Raw genomic sequence first — 20,282 nt, forward strand, 5'->3', positions numbered from 1 at the left:
TTACTGACAACAGTGTCAAATCAATGTTTTACTCATGTGGTGCTAATGAGTTACACAAAGTAAACTGGAGCTTTTTTTGGCTTCCAGAAGAAAATAGAAAGACTATATTTTCCATAAGCGTGAATGTGAGCATGCACGGTTGCTTTTCTGACGTATGTATATACAGTAAGATAAATAAAGCATATATTTTATTTTTCCAAATGAGACTACCACTGTGTTCAACATTACAGGCTTCACTGTAGAAGCATTCGCTTAATTCTGGGAATCTCCACCCCTAATTATTGTTTTCCCATCATGAGCTATTTTAACCCAAACTGTTACCATTAGAAGGGATTTAAAAAATATATATATATTTCATGTTGTCGGTGTGTGGCTTACCACTAAATAGAAACAAACTTAGAAGAATATCTTGGATGTGATATCACAAAGTGCAGCCTAAAAGGCTGGAAAAGAATAAGATATATATATTTAAACAATGACAACTGGAGGAGGATAAAAGTGAAATTCTAGAGTGGAGAAATACCACGCATGAATCACTTCTCTCTTGTGGCACTTGGCAGTGGTTTTGGGATCAAGACAGATGGTTGCCCAGTGGAGTCTGCTGAGGACCTCTGAGGGCTGATGAGCGACTTGTCAAAAGGGTGAATAAGCATGAATGGAAACAGGGAAAAAAAATTGAAAAAAATACATCACAAAGGATGTGTAACCTTAACTTATGAACATGGAAAGCAAAGCTGTGTTTATTGTCTGAAAGAACAGGATATGTGCTCCTCCCCGTCATGGCACACACACTGACAATTTAACATACTGTACATAAGCATTTAAAGGCAATAATCAAGATACCATTGTGTAGAAATCTTTCAGTACCGTGATGCTTGATATGAACAAGAAGAGAATTCTTCCCTGTCATGTATCGTGCATCCTGGAGAGCCGTTGGGGAGAAGTCCCAGTGCCTCTCACACTTGCTTTCCTCCCTAGCAACCAGGCTTTGGCGTGGTGATTGGACTAGCGTACCAGCGGTTGCTATAGCTACAGGAAGTTACCCTTCTGTGTAACCCCCCCCACCCCCACCCCTACACACACACTTTTAGCTGTTTCCTTTTTCTTCCTAACGTCTCTGTCTTTTCCTCAGCTAAGTCTTGTCTATAATGCATCTTGAGGCAGCGCTATACAGAGAAGACATTATGAATTCAGAGGATGAGTGATGGGATTAATGGTGTCTTCAGGATGGTTTTACTGACTGAAACATGCCTGAAAAGAACTACTAAAATGATGCAATTAAGAGCAGCAGCACAGCCCTAGTATTGATAAGAACTGCTTTGCTGCTTTTTCCTTCATTAAAAAACAATGGGCATGGGAGAAGACTGACATTTTGTTTACATTTACTGCACTGTAGATGTATAATATAACCCCATACTTTATCATTGGTTATTCACTCACATGTAGGTACTTTACTCAAAGGCTCCATTGGAATTTACAGGTGGTGGGTGTCATGGCGGCAGTTAGGCGTGTGGTGGTGGTGGACTGCACTGGGCAGTCGGTGTGTTTTCAGGTTGGGCCAAGGCCGCCTGTCCTCATTGTGTCGGCACACCAACTTCAGACACCAAATGACTTCCATGCATGTGTGATGGTGTTTCTATACTAGTATACTGTATCTCCAAAGACACGCCTATGAGATCTAGTTGCTTGATGTTGAGGCACTGAGAGTGACAGGGCCCTTTTGATTATGTTGACTCCCTGGCTTTACTCTCATTTACAAACGCAAGTACGTAGTTCACTTAAGTTAAGTACTGCATTGCCAATGCCACCACATACTGGCAGCACTTCCTGGCTCGCTACCCCTGTTCTGTCCCTTGGAACTTGTTGTTTTCCTTCCTCAAAGGGTGTGGTACTACCTCTCTTGTTACGCCTAAAGTCCGAAGCCTTAAACATAATCAAATTCAAAGATTTGTGAATGTGTTGATGAGATTTTTCTTTTCCCCCCCAAAAATATTTTTCATCCACATGTTGTCTTGTCAGTGACTAGAGGACTTTTAAAGGATAAGAAATTGGATTTTTTTCATTTTGTTTTTTACATGGCCAAAACATTCATCTGACATGCAGTTTATTAAACGAGCTTCTCAGCCTACAGAAGACAAGTGAAGTAGGTCCATAGACTCCAAGGATTGCCATCACCATTAAAGTATTAAAATTATGGTCAAACATTGCAAATGGTGGCAACCAGGCCAGGCTGTACCCCACCTTTTGCCCAAAGTCCCTAATAAGGATAAACAGAATGTATGTAAAGAATAACTGAATTACAAATATGTATTCGTCCAGACTTTTGATTCATTTAGAATAGAGGAGCTATGTATATAATGACTCAAAAACTTAATTCCTAAATATTTTTTTTTTTAAACTTCTGCATTAAAAGCTGAATGTCTTTATGTGAATCTCATCTCACATGATCCATTTCATATCCAGGGTTCTGTTGTGAAAAGGCAAAAAAACATGATAGAAAGCATGTGTCCAAGTACTTTCTAGACATAACTCTATGGTCACACGCATTCAATAGGGCACAGTCAGCCTTTTTCAGTAAATATGAGACAGAAATATAGAGAATGGGGGAGGGAAGGACTAGGAAAACTGGAAATATCTATCATAGTTTTACAATGACAACAGTGTAAGAGAGGCCAAGATTATTGGTCAAGGTCACCAATTCGGGAATGGTCAATGATTCTCTGAGTACAAAAAAAAGCAAAAGAACAAAATAAAATGTTTTAACAAACCCAATTTCCAAAGTCCATAAACACATCTAAGAGAGAAGGCAATTAACTGTTGACAGAGGATTGTCGCCCTGTGAAACGGCATTTGCCATTAGCCTCCAAACATACCGTATGCCAATGTCATCCTGTCTTATGATGAGAAATCGATTTCATGGTTGAGTGGCAGTCAGCAGGAAAGAAACAGAGGGAAATGATATAAAAGATGGAGTGGTGGCTAAGCAAGTGAGCTACAGAAGCTGAATGTAACCTTAAAATGAGGTACCTTTATCTGCAGCCACTCACCTTTAGAAATGCATAGAGGAGTAAATAAAGCAGACAGTACTGGCAACAAGCATGAAGCCATAGATGGAATATAGAAAGTTCAAAAGAACACACAGCACATTTGTATTTGAGGGGGAGTCCGACACTGAACAATAAATGCTGTGAAAAACTGCTGTCTGTGCATAGGAGAGCACATTATAGCCAGGGATGTGGAATTGTCTGGCCGCACAATAATGCCCCATTACCTCACTAGGATGGGACGAGCTCTCTGAAACATGACGAGGCCGTTTGATGTTTATCCGTGAGCGACTACAAGTTGGGAATGGCAGAAGAGTGGTAGAAATATTAAACCTACTTGAAATGAGACCAAAGTTAAGATGGAATGTTTCGGCGAGAAAAACAGCCCCTCCCCCAATCCCCTCTTTTCTCTACTGTCTCCCCGTGTCCCCCCACCCCACCCTCTTTTTTTTTTGTTCCTCTCTGGGGCTTGGAATAGGACCCTGTGATTGGTTAATAGGACCTTGGAGATGCTGAGAGTATCCACCAACCGGGGCACAGGTCCCCCATCAGACTGTTACTATAGTAACCCTTAACAACCACAGTGATGGGGCATGTGTGCATGCAAATGTATGCACATATGCATGTGTGGATTCATGCACAACAAGCGTTGTGTGTGTGTGTGTGCGCGTGTGTGTGTATGTATGCATGCAAGGATGTGTGTGTCTTTGACAGCTACATGCAGAAACGCGTTCCAAGTCTCCTTTGAGTCGCCCCGTTGTATTCATCTGCTATGGAATGACATAATGCTGTTGTAATACACAAAATACACAAGCTCTACGATGATTTGAACAATATGCCCTTTGTTACTCCTTTAACAAATTTATGAGCAAAAACCTGAACACAGACAGAAGTAAACAGAATAGGTTTGAAAAATGTAATGTTAATGGCGATTAAACGTGTTCGGACATTTGCCTGTGAATTCTCTCTCCAATACACCATTTCAAATACTTCAAGATGAGTGGCTTTATCTCGCTCCTGAACATAATGTTGACAAAATGAATTGACTTTTTTTGTGCAATAGAAAAGTCTATTTTTGAATTCACTCAGTTCAATAATTTAATTTTTATGTAGAGTATGCGTACAGTTATACTTGGAGGAATCTTTCTGCAAATTTGACTTTGGTTTAGAGGTAGCACTATTTCTAAGTGTACTGATTGGTCTAATGATGACAAAAACTTGGCATTTGAACAAGGATGTGTATACTAGTTAAATAAATAAGGTAATAACTGAACATTTTATGAAAGTAACACACCCATAGTAAATTTCAATGCAAGCAGGCTACAGTATAATGTAAAAATAAACTAATCATTGTTTTACTCAACCTGCTTGTTTTGTGAAGTGTATACGACAAGAGTGCAAGAGTGTTATGTTATTCCAAGGGACCTGTGGTACTGACAGGACTTTCTCCTCACAGGACATAATGGTAATCTCCAGCACCAATATTAAACATATTCTCTAATGCAACTGATACAAGACAGTGTTCGACACGATTCCGACATTCATGGCACCTCAGCATCTCTTTTGTAGGCCTTTTCTTTACTTAACCGTTGGGAAAGAATGTCATTAGCAAGCAGTGTGCAACAGGCGAAATCCCTTCTGAGTTGGCTGTACTATTACAAGGTACCTTCGCAGGAGTCTAAGTCCCCCGCAAGGCAACTCTGATCCACTCCAATCCTCAGTGTGGACTAATAGTAGCACTCAGCATGAGGACTAAGATGGATTAGCAAGAGGATCCACTATTCTCAGCAGTCAATGCAGGTTGTTTGCAGAAATAGTAAGGTTGGGACTCAGTCCTTGTTTCTCATCGCTGCCTTGAATTTGGCACTCCAGCATTGCTGCAAAATGCATAGCGCCCACTCATTCTGGATGAAGTCTTACCGGTGCAGGTGAAGCACTCGACGTGAAAGTGGGTCTCTTGAACTCGAACCACCTCTCCTTTGCACACTTCCCGACACCGTTGACACCGAATTGCCCCACCATTTGGCTCATCTCCCATTGAGCCTCGGTGATGTGCTGTGGTGAACAGAAAGAGGGCACAAGGTCTAAACATTACAGCTAAAGTGAAATTTCCACTTTTTTGACCAAACCAAAAAGATATTTTTGAAAGTATTGATCTTCTTCAAATAAATATATATTCAGATATCGTTCAACCACTCGATACAATTTCGAATTCAACTGCAATTTTTAAAAAAAATTATGCCTCTAAATTGTGTCAACTCTACAGGGCATTATGAATATCTGATGTTTTTAAGTGTGGGTATTTTGACAAAAATATTTCCAAAAAAATGAAGTGTCTCTACGAGTGGTGTTAATAGAAGAAAAATTAATCATAATTGTCCAGCTGCCATCAATTCAATGCTCTGGGAATAATCACCGGCAAGAAAAATGAACATTGGTAGTTAAGTGAAATAAACATGACATTCAAACTGGTAACCATTGCTGAAGTTGACAAATTGTGACTGATCCAGTTATGCGTCTGTAGAATTAACAACAGAATTCCATCTATTTTGATAATTTGCTGTGTAAACGATTTTGACTCAAAATCTGATAAAAAAAACAAAGTTATTCATTAAGCAGCAATTCTTCAAAATGATTTTAATTGCACAATGACTTCTTATAAGGAAAATGGTTTCTTTGTCGTTGTGACAAACAAAAAGGCGTTTGTGGAAATGTCAAATTGCACCCCCCCCCACGCACATTCATAAGACTATCAATTCACAATCACCACAATCCTCTGAATAATGAGTTCTAACACCAACTGGATGTAGCACTTGCCTATATTTTCAACCCATCAATTTTCTGCACCGCTTATCCTCACTTGGGTGCTGAGGTATGCTGGAGTCTATTCCAGTTAACTATGGGCAGGAGGGGGGGCACACCCTGAAATGGCAGCCGGTGGGGGGGCATACTCTGAAATGCTGCATGGCATATAAAACTAAACTAAAACAAACTATTTACACTCACATTCATACCTACGGGAAATTTAGAATCTTCAATTAATCCTACCATGCATGTTTGGGGGATGTGGGCGAGGCCGGTTTTGAACCTGTCACCGTGCCACCCTCCTAAATTTTTCATAACAAGAATTGCTGCATCATGCTACAGGTGGATATTCTCTGACTGGAATAGTTTAGCAATGATAAGAACCATCTTTTACTCATTTGTTTTGTGGTAGTCCCCGGTGACGTGTTCCTGAAAAAGAAGTGTACCCGTGTGTACTAGCTAGTAGATGGTGACATTGTACAATCTTTTGAAGTGCTTGATGTTATTCCAAATCAACACGTGGCTGTAAACACTAAGAACCCTACTTTGGTAGCTAAAACACTGAATGAAAGCTTGCTAACAAAACCACACACAATCCCACGGGTCTTGAGCTAATAATGAATCTTAAAAGGCTCCCATTATAGTCACAGAACACAGTCAAAGCAAGCATGTGAATCAACAGCTGCAGTCACGCTTGCTCATTTAGCTCTTCATCTTCCTCAAGGAGCATCCGAGTGGTCCTACAGTGGTGAAGAGCTATAATGGCAAGATAACCAACCAGCCTTTCTCGCTACCTAACCGACTGAAGGACTTTGCTACTTTAGCGGTGGCATCACATGGACTAACGTGCTCCAGCTACCGATTCCATTTCAGAAGAGGATTCTCTAAGGACTCACAGTACTTAAAATGTCTAAGAGCCTTGCACGCCTCATATCCCGAGTGCCGTGAGCTAGGTGATGCTATGTGCATGTACTGCGTGTGACTTGTTCCGTTACACTCTAATGGACTGGAGACAGGATGTGTGCATGACTGTAGATATTTAGCTTCCTGTTCAAGCCCAAAGAGTCGGCACTGCAAATATGCCAGCTTCCCACTCTATGTCTCCCACAGTCTGGTCACTGCTAAATCATTGTTCCCCTAACAATGCCAGTGTCACAAATGGAACCCAGTACTCCATCTGATAAGTACTTAGCCACTCAACTAAATATTGACACTTCCTTGTAAATCTGTATGTTTAAGAAAGAGAGAGACAGAGAGGGAGCAAGTGAGGGATGGTGATTCTTTTTCATCAAAAACCGGAGGGAAGTACAGTGATCCATCAGGTGTGAAAGAGTGATAATGGGAATGAAGCTTGTGCCAAATCCTTCTGGATACACAAATATTTATTTACACTAGTGACCTTCTGAAATGGTGCCAAAACAAACTGCCAAGTGTGGAATACCCCCTGCTCTCAACACCAAGAAAAAGTACCGTTATTGACGAAAAAGATCATGTGACCATTGCTTGGCTGGTCTAGTGAGAAATGTTTATCCGCATGTGCTGGATTTAACTGAGTTAATTAAACTGAAGAAATGCTTGGTGGACCTGTACAGTGTGAATAAGAAAGTGCTCTACCGAAACAGAGGATCCGGATACACAATCAGCTCAGTAATTTAAGAATTTTCACATGCTATCCAATTATGTAAATGGATTCTTTCCCCATTCAACCCATTCAAAGCTTCCATCCTTTCCCAAGCACAGGTGGTGAGTCATACTTCTGACGACAGCCGCCAAACAACAGGTGTAATCGCAGACTAAACCGTCGGCAAGTACCCGAGGAGAATCCCGCCTCAGGCTGACAGGTGATAAGAACAGGGCCAGGGTCAGTGAGGGAGACAGCGTCCCCATAGACCAAGAAGCCGCTACTACTTCCGCCACCTCTAACCCGACAGCCACCGCGGAGAGCAGCCTTGGAGGACAGCCGCAAGGGATGCTGGGATATTGTTCGTGATGAGGAATGAAGAGATAATCACGAAAGGAAAGAAATGCGATGACATTGTGCAAATGTGTAGTGGAAGTACAAATACAATTACTACATGTTTACATACTGTACTGCTTGTATCCTATTATTTTAAACAAAAGTATAACCTTGATATATAGAAATTTTTTGATCATTAAATGTGCCAGTTCAATCAAGACATTTTGCTGCCATACCTCCAAGTGTGTAATTAATACATGAGGCCAGAGAAGGACTGCCTTGAAGATTCTACTAATCCCTTGAAAAAAAATAATAAAATAAAATGAAATATAGATGAAGTGTTCCTTTGCAACTAAAACAGCTCCAGCTCTTCTGGGATATTTTTCTAAAATATATTTTTATGTCCAACAGTCATACAATGATACTGGACAAGAAGACCAGTCAATTTCTCTCTTTAAAAAAAAAAAAAAACAACAACAACATGCTATCACTCAAGAGCAGTGCTTCTCAATTGCTTTCTGTTATAATCCCCCCAGGAATAACAAAAAAAAATCTTGCTTGATTGCTGTTATGACAAACTTATTTGAAAATGCAATTGTTTCATTGGGTCAACAATCAAATAATTATTCTTGCAACTGTCTCCTGTATAAATGAGGTCAGGGTCTTACCCTCACACTTTCTCCCACTGCAAACATCATAAACTAAAACACTGCAAATTTCTGTATTGTGGTAATCTGATATTTTACTACTCATACAACAAATAGAAGGTGATCTTTGTGGTGTATATATGAAATGATATGAGTTGATTACAGGAGACTGGATGGTGCCCGGGTAGAAAAGGTAGGAGGCTTTTGTTGTGTAGTTAAAACTTTGTAAAATGTCACAAAACCAGTTTGGGATTTTGGATACACAACCACACCTCTTGCCATTCCTTTAATCTGTCTCATGATTTAAATATCCATACTGCCGCTTATCCTCCTTTTTTGTTCCAAATCTTGAAGCAAAAGTCACTTTAGATTCAAACTAGAGACTTATAGAATTTAGGAATTAAGTCTCTGAGATGTTCAAAAGGTTAACAAACTGGCTGACTCAAAAGCTGTCAATCCAGTCTAATTTACATTCACGTAGACTGCTCACTTGGGTTCTTTCGCTTTAGCAAGCCTTTTAGGATAAGTACTTAAATGTAGTCATTGTACTGTGCAATTTTCACAATGAAGCCATGGGTTACAGTGGGAAATTATTAGTTCACTGCCCTTCAGGCTCACCCCGGCCTTCCATTATCATCCTTGAACTCAAGCAAGACCAAGAGCGCCGCATTCGTCAATGCCATTCACTGGCACCGCATACAGTACATTCTGCTAAACTGCGACAGGAGAGCAAAAGGTTACACCCCCACTGACAGTCTGAATGATCACTCAATCTTACCGGGGGGCAAGGTCATGGAGAAAAGGGGACACATCAGAAAATTGTTTGTCTTCCCTATGCAATACCTTTAGAACAGCCTTATAGTAGCTAACTATAGAGTGGTACTGTAACCTTTTTAAGAGGGCTAAAGCAATATTACATTGCACAATTGCACAACATTAAATCATTGGCTACAACTAACAATAGATATTTTTTTTACAACCACACACAAAAATACATGACCTTAACTGGCTGCACTAATAAAACATTTAGAAAGAGAAGAAATTCTACTGAGTAATTGTTACATATACTCTTGAAATGACAAGACCACATTTGAATTGTCTTTGTTTAGTGGTCATTTATCAAAGACAGTGTTCTTATAGCAAATTTATCAGTAAATAACCACGTTAAATCATAATGACGCTTTACAATTAACAAAGCTTTAACTATTTTAGTGGTGAAATATTTTGTAAACTGTAGTCTTGAAGTCATACAACTGTTTTACGATGTGCCAAGCAAGGGTACAACTAAGTTAAATTAATAAACCAAGTAAAATGTGAATATCGGTGTAAAAGGTTGATAGCACAGAGCAATAATTCATCATTGCCTGATATTAGGTAAGCTACTTTCAAAGAGAGAGGCAAGTCAGAGGAATCAGCATTGTGGGTAGGAAGGGGTTACATTTACTCAGCTATATTTTGTGACTGTCAGAGTAGTTTTACTAAAACTTAAATTTTACATTTACCTGAGTATTTATATTAAGAAGAAATGGTACTTATAATAATTATACATGCTGCTTGCGCCATTGTGTTTACCACAAAAACATTTTACTCAAGTGCTCCAATCAAACCACACAAAAAAGTCACATGTCCACACACACAAATACTTCTACTGGGCTTCACAGGCCAAAGAAAGTGACTTGTGCCAGTCAGTACAAGTGAGTGTTAAACTGCAGTTTACATTTCAGATTAGGCAAAACAACGGCTTAACTGGCAGCATTGTTCTGTCACTGTCCGAACTTGGATGTTTCAACCCACTTCTAACTTGAGAAAACACCTTGCGGTAAGATGCCGATGTTTTTGCTGTTTTTTGGCTGTGTGCATGGCAACATGAGCTCTATTTTATAGTCACAAGTAAATTTGGGGATTCATTCTGTTCTCTGTCTCTGTCTGGTTCGTTCTCCCTCTCTCTCACATATACACAAATACAAAAAAAAACACACCTAGACACACACACTGTCAAAAAACATCTGGTCAGCAAACAGCTTCTTCATTGAGTAACTTCAGTAGCTTAAGCAAATAATGTTTCTGTAAAGGCCTTTGTATGTGTTTTTTTTTTTTTTTTTTTTTTTTTTTGTACCATACAGTCACTGATGTAGTTAGTGGTAAACACACCTGCCTTTGGTGCGGGCAGCGTGTGATCGATTCCCACTTAGTGATGGTGTCGATATCTACCCTGAGACTGACTGGAGACCAGTTTAAAGGTGTAGTCCGCCTTTCGCCTGAAGCTAGCTGAGATAGGCTCCAGCTCTTCCGCAACAATTGTGAGGTTAAGCGGCTTGGATAATGACACGATAGCAGTGTGCTGTTAAACGTGGAAACAATATTGTATATTACATTTATGTATAATATTGTACAATATTGTAGTTTAAGAACATTTCTTGGAGCTGAATTCTCCTTTTAAATTAAGTAGCAGCATGTGGTTAAGCTGGTAAAGCTTTGGCCTCACAGTTCTGAGGACCTGTCGATCCCTGTCCCGCCTGTGTGGAGTTTGTACGTTCTGCCCGTGCCTGCGTGGGTTTCCTCCGGGCACTCCTGTTTCCTCCCACATTCAAAAAACATACAAAACGTGACAAATTGCCCCTAGGTGTGATTATGAGTGCAGCTGTTTGTCTCCATGTGCCCTGTGATTGGCTGGCAACCAGTTCAGGGTATACCCCGCCTCCTGCCCATTGACAACTGGGAAAAGCTCCAGCATTCCCCGCAACCCTCGTGAGGATAAGCGGCTAAGAAAATGGATGGATGGATGGATGGCATTATTATAAAGTAACACTACCCTTACTTGAGCACAATATTTGGCTACTCTACCCACCTCTGATTGTTATTGAAATATTTGCTCAGGTTCTTGAACTCAATGACCCACATATTGATTGTGTGTTTCACTGCACCTGATGCAGGTAGACTATATTAGACCTGACACAAAACAAGTCTCGTGCTCATGAGAATGCTCAGTATGCGAAGACAGACAGACAGTACAGTAGTATATGTAATAATTAATGGGAGGGTGGCCTCTGGACTATCACATCCAATGCAGTGGAAAATGCACACCATTCGGCAGAACAGCGCGATTCGTGTACAAGCCGCAAAAGTGCTGGAGGGAACAGGACACATGTTAACTGACTGGAGATGAGGCTCTGTCCTTTGCTGAGCTCAGATGTGTTCATGCCAACAGATTCATGTTCAATAAGCACGTTCGTCCACCATCTGCCTGCTGTGACGGCGCGGACACACACTCCGAGCTTTTAACTGGCAGCAAAGCCCGGCCGGGTTAGCGTTACTGACGTCTGCTTACGTGCGCTCATTCCTCAGTCCTCTTCATCCTGACAATAAGTACTGTACTTCTTCCCATGTAATGTGCCCCCTTTACTCTCAACCTTGACTTAAATTGTGGAAAACAGTGATTGCGAAGAAGACTGCGGTGCTGAACATGATATCACAATATAATTTTGGATGAAAATGACTATGTTAAAACCGCAGCTGCTACCAAGAAGACGGATACAAATAAATACCGTATTTTACGCACTATCGGGTGCACCGCATTATAAAGCGCACCTTCAATGAATGACCTATTTCAAAACATTTTTTTCATATATAAGACGCACACATTATAAAGTGCATAGAATAGACGATACAGTAGAGGCTGGGGTTACATTATGCATTTATGAAATGGAGCTGCACTTCTTTTTCTTTCGGCTTGTCCCGTTAGTGGTCGCCACAGCGTGTCATCTTTTTCCATCTAAGCCTATCTCGTGCATCTCCTTCTCTAACACCCACTGTCCTCATGTCCTCCCTTACAACATCCATCAACCTTTTCTTTGGACTCCCTCTCGCTCTTTTGACTGGCAGCTCCATCCTCAGCACCCTTTTACCAACATACTCACTCTCTCGCCTCTGAACATGTCCAAGCCATCGAAGTCTGCACTCTCTCACCTTGTCTCCAAAACATCCAACTTTGGCTGTCCCTCTAATGAGCTCATTTCGATTCATATCCGACCTGTTCACATCAATCGAGAACCTCAGCATCTTCATTTCTGCTACCTCAAATTCTGGTTCCTGTTCTTTCTTTCGGACCACCGTCTCTAACCCGTACATTATGGCCACCCTCACCACTGTTTGATAAACTTTGCCCTTCATCCTGGCGGAGACTCTTCTGTCCCATAGAACACCAGACTCCTTCCCCGAACTGTTCCAACCTGCATGGACCTGTTTCTTCACTTCCTTACCTGCACTAAAAGCTCAATATTGACCCATGTATAAAGCGCACTGGATTATAAAGCGCACCATCGGCTTTTGAGAAAATTAAAGGCTTTTAGGTGCACCTTATAGTGAAAATGCGGTAATTAGAGTTTGCGGTTTCAATTAACACTTTGTATTATCTAATTAAAAATGACCTGCAGTAGAATAGTAATAAGAGCTCTGGCATTATCTAAAGCCTATAATTTGATTTTAGTTTTTATGATACAAATGGGAACAGAGGAACACTAATCGTCAATCTGAAAGTGAAGTGACAGGAGGCGTGAACGAAAAGTGTCTTCATCATTTGCACGGGCCCGCCGACCACATGCTAGCTCACAGGGGCGTATCACAGCCTCTCACAGAGTACGTTTTTTGTAGTCAAAGTCATCATCCCAAACTCCACCTGTGACATTTGCAAAAGGGTTGAAAGATGATTTAACTCTTTCGGACGCTTGACAAAGAGACTCAGGTCAGGTTGCTGCAGTAGCTTCCATTGTTTGGAGATCATTATTTTCTCAAATACCAGCAGGGAAAATAAATCTTTGTGATGTTTCAAATTGTTAAAAAGAACGTTCTGCTTCGCAAATTGGTCCGCTCCGATTTTATACATCTACAATCTTTAGTACAATAAATCTTGCAGCATATCACATGTTAACATTAGCAAAAACATAAATTGTGATATCAGTTTGACCTAAATATTATATCACAATATGGCACAATGTTGCACTTTTAAGTTATAATGGGAAACAAATGTCATGTGTGAGACAATAGCAGATTGGCACATGACCAGATAGAGCCAATCACAAGCATCCGCTTTCAAAGCAAGAAGATATTTGAAAAAAAAATGATGAGCTTTTCCAGACATTTTTTTCAATTAAAATTGTAAACATGGAAATTTCCAAAAGCCGTGTAAATGTTGAAACCAACAAAGTAGAACGCCTGATGCAGTAATACTAGCTTCCTTTGATTTATCCGAATGGGCAGGACAGGCAGGACTGAAAGTGACTAACACTTGTCAGTCTTAAACTTGTGCGACAGAGGAGATATTTTTAAGTTTTACCTGACACATCTAAGCAATCTTCCTCTTGAATTAACAAGGGACAACTTGTACAATTCCACAACAACATCCAGTGAGCCGGCAGCCCTGTGGGGGGAAAACCCTGATTCAGCTGACAGAGGATCAGGGTCAGAGTCAGCTGATACAAGGTCAGCTTAGCATCACGGCAGCCTCGGGTTAGTCTAAGATAAGTACGACATGGGGGCTACGGGCATCTTCGTCATGCTCTGCATCACAATCACATAAAGTCCAAGAGACTGGCTGGCACAAGACTGGAAAACACTTGCTGCTTCCTCCTCCTCCTATGGCAACGTTGGAGAAGTGACAGGTGGATGTTTGAGTAGAGGAAGCAGCTGAAACTCGGAGGAGGGGGGGGGGTGAAGTGAAAGTGTTCCTTTAAAAATATGCAACTCAATAATTATACATTTTCACCACACGAGGCATGAAGGAGTTATAAATAGTGATGAGTCAAATGACATGGGTGTGAGAAGTGACTAGCATGAGGAAGAAACACGAGGCAACGGAGAACAATCCAAAACAAAACCTTGACTGTGGATGAACTCTGAACTGCGACTGACCTTGCCAGGTTCCCTCTAGTTTTATCTTGGCTATCCTGGGCAAAATATTAGGAACACATTTCAATAAAATGCAGTTAAACTAGAGGGGTTCAATGGACATTTGTGAATGTTTAACTCATGTAATACATTTGCTCGCACGCGAATTTCAGATCCCACAGGGTACTCCTGTATTGATAAACTAGTTAGTTCTCCTGCGCTCACTTACCATTAGAGCTCATGATGTCCAAGGTGTTCTTAACCAAAACACGGTCGTGTCGTCGAAAAATACTCCCATACACTCTGAGTCGTGTATCCAATTGGAGTCATTAAAAATGAATTTCCGGTGAAGGTAAATGATGCTCCTCACTCACTCACTCGCAACGCCGCTTCCAGTCCATCTCTGAGAAAACGGGGAGAAAAAAAGACTCACACAAATTTTAACAAAGACGACAAAAAATAAAGCTCATAGTCCTATTGTTCTTTGTTTTTTTTAGGCGCAGAAACTGACAATAGTAAGGACACGAAGCAGCTGAGCCCAATCCACCTTGTTCACATTCTTTCTCTCTTTTGCGGTGTGCTCACTGTGCTGCTGAGAGCGCGCGTTTCTCTCACAAGCTCGTCATACTCACGGCACGCTGTTTCCGCCATCTCATTTCTAAATAAAATATCAGCCTTCCAGTTTGACTTCAAACTAATTCTTGTATTCCTATCTTTCGTGGTGACGTAAAAAAAACACTTGGACACATCATCGGATAAATTGCAATCATTGCATTTTGTGATTTTTCCCGGGTGTTAATTTTGACACGAGAAAAGAATATCAAATAATTTATCGTTTACATTTTTACTAAACGCGGCCATCCATTCATTTTCTATATCAGTGGTTCTCAAAGTGTGGCACGTGTACGCAGAGTGTTACGCAAGCCCCCTCTAGTGGTACGCAATGGTAAATTAAATGATTATAAAACAGCACTGTAGCTTCAACTTTTATTTTCTAATTCAGTGTCGTACATTCGATACAGTTCAGCTGTAGCTTATTTAACTTTTAAGCACACTACATTTGCATTTATTCTTTCACAGGGATTGTAGGTTGAAAGGTTCCATTCCTCTTCACAACATACAACATACACAGGAGTTTGTCCAAAGAAAAATGTTGATTCTTGATGACTGCTTACGTGAACATGCCGATAGGACCCAACTCACTGGCCATAACATTACAATTTCCCACGCAAATTTTACACAGCAAATTGCGTGACAGGAAGCATTAAGTCCCCGACGAACATACTTGCAGACGGTCCACACGCCATACAGCATGCATGGTTCCAGTGGGTGGACTCAGGCCAAAACCCGAGACACCTGTGAGCATCAGCACTCAAACAGCCCACTTCAACAACAACTTTTTACACTTACGACCGACTAGGATCTACTAGCAGGTTCAGGGGAAACATCTAATTCGCGATCCCCTTGCTCCGTGTGCCATTTGTGGGGCAACACAACAGAGACAATGTAGCTAAAATGGCACAAATCACATAACCCCTCATGGAAAATGCATATTTTTAAGGTTGTAGTCATAGCTTGATGGCTAACCGCACGCTGCAATGGTCAAAATGGCCCAGGTTATAATGGCTAAATAACTCATAATTATGCCGATTAGCCACAGATGGAATAAAGGCGCTCAGTATTGAAAATAAAGTATATCATGGGGGAGCTCCAAGTCCTGCCAGAAATTCGGTTGGAACGTTGCCCCAAAATATCCAGACAAATCATCTGATAACTGAGCATGCCTTTCTTGTGCCCGTGACGACGTTTTCTACACTGTCCGTAACCTCCAAATGTCGTACATCCAGTTGTAATCTAGTGGTAAGATTTTATTGTGAAAGTTTCCCCGCCCCTTTATCGCTCTTAACACTTGACGCACCTATCCTGCAGGTCCCCGGAGAGGGATGACGTCACGAAGAAACTGCTGGTGACTCTACTTCACTCAGCAATATATATATATATATATATATATATATATATATATATATATATATATATATATATATATATATATATAATGTAATACTGTAATAAAGAGGTTAATATTTACAGCTTGAAAATGAAGCATGGCTATAAAATGTGGTAAAAAAAAAAAATGTGAACTACAGACGCCCAACCCTAAAGATTTTGAGTGAGTTGGAGCGGTTGTTGCCAAAAGTGCTATTACACCGCCCTCTCCTGGAAAATCCCCGTAAACAAAGTACTTGATTGGATTATGTACTTAATGCAAGAGGCAGGGTTAATTGTGAGTCTTGCTGTACTGTTTATAATTGTTTCAGTAATTACTTTCCCTGATCTCTTTACTTTCTTTTGTCTTTCTGCCAAATCGTGCAAACTATCCACGATGCTCAGATCTGTTTTTAAATAAATATTCAGCACTGTGCGTTTGTCGTTACCAAGTCTGCCTCACAGTTTTTGAGGTTTGTAGTTTTAATCTCGACTATCATGTGCGGAATTAGGATGTTTCCCCGTGCTTGCATGGTTTTTACCCGCCTATCGTGACTTCCTCTTGTTCCAAAAAGATGCATTTTGATTTAATTGAAGACTTGAACTTTGTGTGTGTGTGTTGTCCAGAGGAAGCCCAGTTTGCAACAGCAAAGGAAGCTGGACAATGGGTCAATGGGATGTAAGTGGTGCCTCACTCTCCTCCAACGTCATCCAAGCTCGCTCTTATTCTCTGTGGCCTATTTCTTCTTTGATCCACTCCTGCGTGCCCACTAGTTTGAAACTATTCAACAGTTCCTCTCAAAAATAACCACAGACATGATTAAATCATCCTGCTTCTATAAAAAGACGGAACGGACATACACACCTTTATTGACATGTTGTGATCTCTTTGGACAATGACATTTTTGCATAGCACAGTATCGGTGGCACGCTGGAAGATTGGTTAGCACATCGGCCTCACAGTTCTGAGGGTCTGGGTACAAATCCGGCCTCGGATGTGTGGCGGTTGCAGGTTCTGCCTGTGGTACTCCAGGCTCCTCCCACATTCACAAAACATGCAAGGTAGGTGAATTGGACACTTGAAATTGCGCATAAAATGTGAGAAGCCACTCCACAGGATCATTCTGACCAATCCAAGCATCTGGAAACCTCCGATCGAATCATTGATACACTTGCACTCTCTAATGAGACAGAGCTGCTGCTTTGCTCAACGTAGACGGGGAAACGGCTGATTGCCGTATATAATTAAAATGTTAACTGAAGTGGTCAATTAAATACAAATTACATTGGTTTAGTCATATAATTTGAATGTATAGAGGACATATCATTGAAAGTTGACTTTTTAAATTCCATCCATTCATTTATTTTCTGAGCCCCTTATCCTCACAAGGGTCATGGGAGTGCTGGAGCCTATCCCAGCTATCTTCTGGCAGGATTCGGGATCCACCCTGTACTGTTTGCCAGCCAATTGTATGGCAGTACTATATATTTATTGATCATTCCGTATTTTGTCAAAAACATGTTATAGGTATGTTGTTAGGACACTTGGGAAGTGTATTAACGTGTTAGAAAATGCATTATGGATCCCCTTTAATTTTATTTTACTTCAGAGGCACACAATTCTTGAACCTCTACGACTGTTAATGTATCATATACAATGAACCCAATAAATGGTGAACTAGTTGGGCGTCAACGTTGTATTATCATTTTCAAGATCTTTTCCTGTTTTCAGTTCTTCATGTCACGCTACGTTGTTGGGCCACACCTATTCTCAAACAAACCATTAAAAATCACATTAGATTTGTTTGTGGATTCATTGACATATGAGTTCAATTATTTAGAGAATCAAATTTAGCTTCATACAGTCAAAGAGCTTCAACTGCAGGTGGTATGTACGTACATTTATCTTACTTTGTCATTCATATCGATTACATTTCATTTGATTAATGCTCATTCATGGAAGTCAAGAAAGTGTCAGCTGTCTGCATTCGTGTGCGCGTTTCGGCCCCAAGTGCTGAGTACACTCTGTATCAGTTCTGTGCTCTGCAAATATCCTCCAGACTGACAGGAGAAAAACAGGAAGCAGGCCTTCCCGTGCAATGAGGGCAGCAGGGCAGGCCAGGTTAATACTGTACAGCAACACAGTATAGGGAAACATTCCCGGTTGTATTATTAGTCCGGAATGTCCTTTTTTAAACTCAAAGCTCAGCAGAACGAATGAGCTACATGAGCATAACACAAACCTTGCAATCCCTGATATGTGTAATTTTCCTATATTATGCTAATATATATATATATATATATTGTGGGAATAGTTTCACAGATTATTTTTTCATTTGCTTCTTGGATAATCTTCTGAATGAATGGATAGAATATTCCCACTGGCACCCTTTCCAGAAAAGCGGTAGCTACAAAGAAGAGACTAAAATACACATTGTCTTCCTTTCTCAATGTATGTTGCTGTTACTTTCGACCATATTGCTTCTGAATGTGACTACTGTTTTTTTCCTCACTTTCACTGCCTAATAATTGATCCAGTGTGTTTCCAGGCAGTGTTTTTCATTTGTCAATCCCTGCCCTTATTAGTATTGCAGATCAGCAGTTTGCTGAATTCTTTACAATAATCCTTACAATCATTGTCTTTTGTCCTCCACACACACACACATACACACTTTTTTTTTGCAAACAGAGCAAAATAAATGGTCTGTGTCCTGCATTAGTGCATAGCCAATTGCATCATCACATGCAGAGTGCAGGGCTGATCTGTTCAGGGTGACTTTGTCATGGTGCATTAAGGTCTTAGAAAATAAAACCATTTCCAGAGTTTAGATTTTATTTTGTAGGCAAATCCACTGCATTATCTCTCATGTGTTGATGAAAAAAATAAGTCACACTTTGTAATGTGTAGCATGGGTAATGTTATGAGGTTAGATACAGATATATATACAGGCGGCGTAATCACGAGCATGGTGAAATAGTGGTTACGCCTGCTTCACAGTTCTGTAGTTGTGGGTTTGAATCTCAGTCTTCATGTGTGAATTTTACATGTTCTCCGGGTACTCTGGCTTCCTCACGCATCCCACAAAACATGAATGCATTCATTCATTCATTCATTCATTCATTTTCTTTGCCACTTATCTGCATGAGGGTCACGGGGAGTACTGGAGCCTATCCCAGTAGTCAACGGGCACAAGGATGTGGGTACACCCTGAACTGGTTGCCAGCCAATCGCAGGGCACATCGAGACAAACAGCCACACTCACAATCACACCTAGGGGTAAATTTTCAAAGTGTCCAATTAATGTTGCATGTTTTTGGGATGTGGGAGGAAACCAGAGTGCCCGGAGAAAACCCACGCAGGCGGGTCTGGGATTGAACCCGGGACCTCAGAACTGTGAGGCCAACGCTTTACCAGCTGAGCCCACCGTGCCGCCACAAAACATGCATGTTAGGATAATTAAAGATTTAATTTACCCTTGGCTATACGTGCTCTGCCATTAGAGTGCAAGTCCAAGCGCCACCCTACCTCTCAAAGTGAACTGGAACACATTCCAGCTCACCCACAATCCTAATCGAGGTTATGCATTTTAGAAAATGGATGGAGGGATTGATTGTCAAGCAATTAGGAATTAAGACATAATTGCAGATGCTCTGTGTGTGAACTAAACGGCAGGGTCTGGTTAAGCACCTTTGGAATGTAGACCAGTGATCCATCACTCTCAACAAACCTGACTGATGTGTCTCCTTCTTCACCCCAAACTGGTGTGACTGGTGTTTCAGAATGAGGAAATAAGCGGCGGGCTTTGTTCTCGCAGGGTACATGAATGTGTGTGTGTTTTTTAAAGATGAAAAAAAAAATAACCGCAGTCAAATGGGCAATCCCATTGTAATAGCGGGTTTATTGCAGAGCGTCAGTTTAGCTGTCTGGCGCTGAAGGGAAGTGAGGGAGACGTCAGGGGA

The 20,282-nt window shown here is 40.8% G+C and overlaps 1 protein-coding gene across 2 annotated transcripts in view; it reads right to left on the reverse strand.

Moving 5' to 3' along the window:
- Nucleotides 1-14,951, reverse strand: part of ablim3 (actin binding LIM protein family, member 3) — a 46,974-nt gene extending 32,023 nt beyond the window's left edge. Inside the window, exons 1-2 of one of the 2 annotated variants that reach the window (XM_061834649.1) lie at nucleotides 14,566-14,951; nucleotides 4,965-5,099 (exon numbers count right to left, since the gene is read on the reverse strand). In XM_061834649.1, the coding sequence (XP_061690633.1) occupies nucleotides 4,965-5,099; nucleotides 14,566-14,578 (148 nt within the window). In that variant the 5' untranslated portion in view covers nucleotides 14,579-14,951. The remainder of the gene's footprint in view (nucleotides 1-4,964; nucleotides 5,100-14,565) is intronic. The other variant, XM_061834648.1, reaches the window with a different exon arrangement.
- Nucleotides 14,952-20,282: the final 5,331 nt, after the last annotated feature.

Source organism: Syngnathoides biaculeatus, chromosome 11, assembly GCF_019802595.1.
Source record: "Syngnathoides biaculeatus isolate LvHL_M chromosome 11, ASM1980259v1, whole genome shotgun sequence".
Lineage (NCBI taxonomy): Eukaryota > Metazoa > Chordata > Actinopteri > Syngnathiformes > Syngnathidae > Syngnathoides > Syngnathoides biaculeatus.